This window comes from Canis lupus, chromosome 12 (genome assembly GCF_003254725.2).
Source record: "Canis lupus dingo isolate Sandy chromosome 12, ASM325472v2, whole genome shotgun sequence".
Taxonomy (NCBI): Eukaryota; Metazoa; Chordata; class Mammalia; order Carnivora; family Canidae; genus Canis; species Canis lupus.
Window position 1 is genome coordinate 58,767,330 of NC_064254.1, and position 6,548 is coordinate 58,773,877.

General features: G+C 49.5%; 1 protein-coding gene and 1 long non-coding RNA gene across 2 annotated transcripts in view; one reads left to right on the forward strand and one right to left on the reverse strand.

The window, feature by feature from the left end:
- LOC118350479 (uncharacterized) overlaps positions 1-2,421 on the forward strand; it is a 74,082-nt gene extending 71,661 nt beyond the window's left edge. Inside the window, exons 3-4 of the long non-coding RNA XR_004804345.2 lie at positions 1,069-1,184; positions 2,047-2,421. This is a non-coding gene — a long non-coding RNA (uncharacterized LOC118350479). The remainder of the gene's footprint in view (positions 1-1,068; positions 1,185-2,046) is intronic.
- SIM1 (SIM bHLH transcription factor 1) overlaps positions 1-5,121 on the reverse strand; it is a 73,129-nt gene extending 68,008 nt beyond the window's left edge. The window contains exons 1-2 of the mRNA XM_049092415.1: positions 4,784-5,121; positions 3,413-4,042 (exon numbers count right to left, since the gene is read on the reverse strand). Coding sequence (XP_048948372.1) covers positions 3,413-3,587 — 175 coding nt within the window. The 5' untranslated portion in view covers positions 3,588-4,042; positions 4,784-5,121. The remainder of the gene's footprint in view (positions 1-3,412; positions 4,043-4,783) is intronic.
- Positions 5,122-6,548: the final 1,427 nt, after the last annotated feature.

Sequence of the window (6,548 nt, forward strand, 5' to 3'; positions counted from 1 at the left end):
CAGCAAGCCACTACGCCCCCAGCCAAAACTGTATTATATCTGGATAACAAATATATATATATATATCTTTTTAGTTGAATTTGTCCTATTTTGCACACAAAGTCACACCATGTCTCTTTTTTTGTCCCACCTTTCTTGCTTTGATAACACCAAAGACTTACACATTTCTCAAGTTTTTTTTTTTTTTTTTTGCAAGGCTCTTTTAGAATGGAATATGCTGCCAATGGGAAATATGCAGTTTTAGTGATTTCACAGTAATCTTCCCTGCATTTTTTAGAAAATATGAAGTCTCCAATCTAATGCTTTATTCTTGATTATTCTAAGCACTCATATCCCGTTCCTGTGTTCTCTCTCTCTCATTTTTCTTTCAACAGTTCAATTTTACGCACTCAAATAAGTAAAAACTGAAGTTTGGCCCCAGACAAGGAGTCTATCAAGAAGCTGGGATGGTGGTGGTGGCCGGGGGGACCTATATTTAGTGATGGGGAATTAGCTATATTTTAAGAATTTTTTTTAAAATTTTTTCAAATGTAAGTATGGGAGATTTCTGTTTGTTGATTTAAGCCTTTTGCTATTATCTGGGTATTGTAGATGAAATGTAATCTGAGGCAAAACAGTGATTATAGTCATTGTTGTGCCTATAACTAAAATGTTACCAGCTTTATAATTGTTTTAGATTATATACCTTGCAAAATCCATATGTTATGTGGGACAGAATGCTTACCATGATGAAATAGCTAACTTTACTCCATCCTTAGAACAAAATCTAAGGCCTACTATGTGCTGGAATGGCATCAAGATAGGTGTAAAGATGAACCACGCTTTCGTATTCTTTCCACTTCTCATCACTAGAAAACATTATACCTCCACGTAAAGTGCCCAGTTTCCCCCTCAGCCACGGACCCGGTCTTGTCTCCCGCAGGCCTTCAGTCCACAGCTGAACCCAAATTTGGCACCCTCTGCAGGCTACGCCTGGTTTTGCCGTTTGTGATTCACCCCTTTGAAAGATGTTGGGTTGCGTGTGTCTTGTTGTTGCTGTTGTTGTTGTTATTGTTTAATATTTTACAGGGCGGTGTCTGGCTTTTGGAATTTTTGGAAGCTAATGTATCCTCAAAATTAAAACCTCATCCCTAGGAGCCAGCTGTTGGGATGACCCCGTCTAACTCACCGGGTGGAGACTGCGGGTGAGTTATGAGCTCAACAGTAGCTGGAGAAATAAATGATGTGCCCAGAGTTCACACATCGCCCATCCCCTCCTCCCCATAAACTCACACCAGTCCACAGGAGACGGGGGAAGAGGGAGGGGCCCGGGGCTCTGGAGGAAGGTGAAGGGGGCCGCGGAAAGCACAGTCGCGGGGACAGTAGCCACGGGGGGACCCCAGGGCCAGTCTTCGCCAGCGCTCTCTTTGAAGGTGAGAAGTTGGCTTGGAGTTTACTTTCTGTCCCCATTTATCACGCGATTTCTAATTTGTGGAGTTAGCAACTTACTCAAACAAGCAAGCTTGCTCTCTTAGAACCCCAAACCCAAACAGCCAAACCCAGCCCGCCGCCCCCCCCCCCCCGGGCCGGCGACTCCCCGGGCGCCCCCACCCCGCTTTTCTGGCCCGCCCGGGGACGCCGATCCCCTATTCTTTTCCTCCCGCGATTACTCGCAGCCCCACAAGCAGCACCATATGCTTCTTCTGATCAAACAGCGAGCGACATCGGCACCGATAATTGACGAGACCCGCTAGAAATCACGCAGAAAGGGAGCCCACTGAGACCGCAGGGGCTGACAAATCACTGCTAATAATCCTGTTAGGAACAGCGCGGCCAGCCGAGCTCGCAATAGCTTTATTTTTATAAAGTAGGCGCTGACAGTATAAAAGACAACGAGATCTCTCTCTCTCTCTCTCTCTCTCTCTCTCTTTTTAAAACAGAAGGCAGAGTAGCATAATAGTACTTTTCCCACTAGCAATTCTCAGCACAGTTTGAATGGGAAATATGGTTTTTAATATATAATCCCCACTCTCCCCCCCTCACTTTTCTTTTTCTTTAACTTTTCAGGAACTTTAGGTTTTGATTCCTCTCCTCCTGCGGCTTCCAGGGGCAGTCGAGATTGTTCAAGGAACTGCTTTAAGACAAAACAACTATAGCACTACCTGTAGTTCTGGGGTAAAATTGAACTATAATTTGCAAGTTTTCCTTTAGTACCCCTGACTAATTTGGCGGCAAGTTTTGCAAGATTTTGATTTAGATAATGACTTCTAGTCAAGATCAAACAAAGTGAAACTCCAAGCCCAATAATGGCTATTTCCTTCCCCCTATTACCTTAAAAGAAAACAACAGACCCCAAACACCCAAAATCAACAATAACATAAACCCCTGCAGGTCAAATAAGACATTCTGGTTTGTAAATAAACAGAGTTCTTTCTCTTGGAATTTTGTGTTTGTTTAGTATCCTCTCCTTTATATTTCCCAATCTCCTCTAGCAAACACATATCTAAAATATTTTTAAAAATCTGTTCATATTATTTGAATGTGGGTAAAGGAAACGGTGGGGAGACGGAAGAGAGAAGTATCCTTTTCCTACAGAGTATAAATGATTTTATACAGGACTGTTCTTTGAAGGCTGCTCTGTCCTCACACAGTGAATCTTGATGAACTAAATACATGTTTTAAATCATGACCAGCTCAGCTCTTCTCCCTTCTAGGCCTTATAAAATGATTTTCCCAGGATACATTTGCCAACCTGCCACCTACACGGGCTAGTCTTCTTGATTCAACCTTATGTATTTGGGTCCTAGCCTGTTATCTCAGAGATAATATCAAGCTCAGAGTTGCAAATTACCAAGCCCCAGAGTTAGTTTCAGAATCTGTGAATGTCTCAAAAACTCAGAATACATTTGCTATAAGTAATCAAGAGACTGGGTAAATCCAGAACAAATTTGTTCATAAATATGCCTGCTTCTCTTCTGCGGAATTATAAACTTAGAGAGAAATCATTATCTGGCTTAGCTAGCTCCATCTACATAGGTCTATCTATATGTAGCAAAAAAATACAAGGATTTGGCAATGTTCCTGCTCGCAGCTAGATGCAATTCTAACAAGAGGAATAAAAAAAAAAAAAGTCATGTTTGGATTACTTGTACTTTCAATCGGGCTCAGTATCTGAAGTGTTGACAAAAGCACTGTTGGGCTGCTTCCCAACCAAACATATCCGATGGGCTGGAGAGAAAGTATTAACGGGGAAGTAGAAAGGGCCACAAAAAGGCAAGAGGAATTCTAAGTTCAGAGAGGGCCCTGGTCAAGCAGCCATGCTAAACATCCCTTTGCAGAGAGTATGTATGCATGTAAGTGTGAATGTACTTCTCTGTGCAGCAAACCTCTACCCCTTCTGCCTTTGAAATTCCATCTGGGCAAAGTCACTTACCTTCTGGAAACACTACTCTCATTTTGAGATAGCTGGTCGTGAGTCTGATTATGGATGCTTTGTCCAGCTGCGAGGTGATAGCGGAGGGCAAAGGCAGTAATTTAGCCAGTTCATAAAATTCACTGTTTTCCTTCTCCCTCCTAGTCCGGGCAGCATTTTTGGACTTCTCTTTCATGGTGTCTCTTTCTCCCTTTCTTCTTACAACATAAGCTCCACAGATTCATCCAAAAGCAAAAATAAACTTTCAATTAGAGATCATATTTGGCAAAAAACAGAAAGCATACTTTGAATGAAGAGATGGAAGTCTTTTTTGCTTCACTGTATTGATGTCAGTGAAAGACCAAGGCAGCGAACAGAAAATGATTTTCTTTAAAAACACGGGACGGGAGTGTACGAAAGTTGCTGATCCACGGCAATCTGGGCAATCCTAGGAGTCTCTGGGTATCAAATGCCGGCGGGACCCCTCGGGAACCAGCCTTTTCTTCTGTTCGGCGCCGCAAACCCCGGTCCCCAGAAAATCGACATAATAATAATCCCCGACGTTTGCTCTTCGGTCCCGCGGCGCAGGAGGCGACTCGGAGCCCCTTCGGGAAGAACGGGAACGCCGGACCACGGACCACTCTCAGGCCTCTGTGAAGACAACAGCATCAGAGCGTCAGAGATCTGCAGGTCCTCGAGCACTCACGCACTCGCCCGAATTCCGAAAAACAGCCGGAATCCAGGGCCTCCGCTCGCCCCAACGCGCCTCTCGGGGCTCCGTGTTTTGGTTTGCTTGCTTGCTTGCTTTTTAAGATTTGGAGGAATCAGCGGCGAGAGACTGAGCGCCCTGCAAATAATGCAAGCGTTCCCTCATCCGTGCCAGCTGCATTCTCCAGCCCCCTGGGAAGTTGCCCCAAATCACAAAATGCATATTTTCGGAGACCCTTAGAAGACCCTCAGTCGCCGGTCCCCGGTGCCCGCGCCCTGGCCCAGGCGCACGTCCCAGCAAAGCAGGTTTCCGCAAATCAGAATTCCTCCGCACCGCCGAGGCCTCCTTTCGGTCCCCTCGCCCCCCAACTTGGGCCGATCTGGAATTTGGCTACCTCTCTGACTTGGGTCTCAGGGGTTCCTCGGAAAGTGGCACTTACACATCAAGTCCCTCGGGACTGCCGAGGCGACCCAGGGCCCTCCCTGCCGAGCGGGGGGGGGGGGGGGGAGGGGGTTGGCGGCAGCGCGCGGGGCACGGCTGCGCCAGGTTAACAGGTGGCACCTCCGCGACAGCCCCTCGCAGGCCCGGGCAGGGGGGCGGTGGGAGGCGTCCCGGCCTCCCCCCTCCGCGGCAGAGCTGCGGGCGCCTCTGGGCGGGCGCAAGGTGTCTCCCGCCGCACCTACCTTCGGTCTGCGCTGGCGGCACCGGCTGCGGAGGCGCCCGCCTCCTAATTGCCCGCATGCCTACCCTCCAACTCCGCCGGCCTCTCGGCTGCCCCCCGGCAGAGAGGAGCAGAGCGCGCCCCGGCTCCCTTTTCTCTCCTCGGTCATGAATTGGGGGAGGGGTGCGTGCAAGAAGGAGGGGGGGTGCAGGCTCTGGGACGGGTGAGGTGGTTTTAGAATCCTCCTCCTCCGTAGTTGCTACGAAGCCAGTATTATTCCTAATTGGAAGCCGAAAACGCCCCCCTGTAACTTCTTTATAGCTCTCGGGGTTTAGCTTCAACTTCACTCCCGGGCTCCCTCTCTCCCGCCCTCCCTTAATGCCACTCACACGCTTCCTCGCCTCCGATTGGCTCGGCGCGCCCCGGGGAGAGGCGCTCATTGGCCGGCCGGGCTGAGTGACGCGAGCACGCCCCGCCCCGCCCCCTGCGCTCCCTGCTCGCCGCTGGGCTACCCGCGTGGCTGCAGCGCTCGGGACGAGCCCCGGGCCCCCGGGTCGCCGCCGCTGCGGGCCTCGCGGGGCCTCGCGGGTGATGTGCGGGCCTCGCTCCCCGCTCTCCCTGCGGTCGGGGGGCCGTGCACTCCGCCCCGGGCGCTGGCCCCGCCGCGCCCCTCGCGTCCCAAAGCATCGGCCGCGGCCGGAGGCCTCAGAGGTCGGGCCGGGGGCCGGGACTGCAGTCGCCCGGGCTGCGGGCGCGAGTGGCCCCGAGGCCGACCTGGCGGCCGCGCCCTTCCCCTGGGCAGGTCGCGGGGCCCACTGCTTGCGCGGGGCCGCTGTTGCGCTTTCTCTTTCACGTTTCTCTGAAACCGCAGCGACCCTGGATTGATGGCCTGAGAAGATATGTGTGTGTATATTACATATGTCTATGTCTATGTGTATATCATATGTATATGCATATACATGTATATGTGCATATAATATATATATACATATACATCTATCTTTAAATCAATCCCAAAGAGGAGAATCTTTTTCGAAATGGCTCGAGTTTGAGGGCTGATTTGTCCACCGTGGAAAGCGCAGCCGTGGAGCTGTCCTATGGGGAGCAGATAGGGGACTCTAGGCGCAAAGAGGTTACATTTCTGCCCAAAACAGAGTCAGAGGGGTTGGTTGATGCATCGATAGCTATCTCCCAACAATCCGTTATCTTAAACGTGAGTGAAGTCTGTTGTTGTTGTTGTTGTTGTTGGCTTTTGTTTCAGGAAACAAAAACCCAACGTGATATTCCTTACAAAAGGATACATTCACAACATTCACGGTTTCCCCCAACAGGACCCACTTAAACAAACGCTTGTAAGTACTATTGCTGACAAATTAGATTTAAGAGACCCTCTAATCTGGATCGCTTTTTTTTTTTTTTTTTTTTTTTTTTTTTTTTTTTACTTTCTGTCATCTGAGGAAAGACAACAGCCACGGGAAAAAGCTGACTTGCACCCCCCCCCCCGAAATAATCACTACTACTTGGAATCACCCCCTACAAGTGTGATTCCCCGCTTGTGTTTTGGTGCTGCTGGTGACCACGATCCTTCTGATCCTTCTCCGGGAGGTGCGCCTGGGGGCGGTTGTTTCCTAGACAGTAAGCGCACCAGCGAAGTTGCCCCCCTCCTCTCGTTCGTGGCGATAACTGCCGCCGAGAAAACGTAGACTATGAAGAGGGGTTGTGCCATTTCCCTGATATTCGGGACGACTTTAAGAGTGTTTGTTCAAAAATACAGACATCTGGCACCT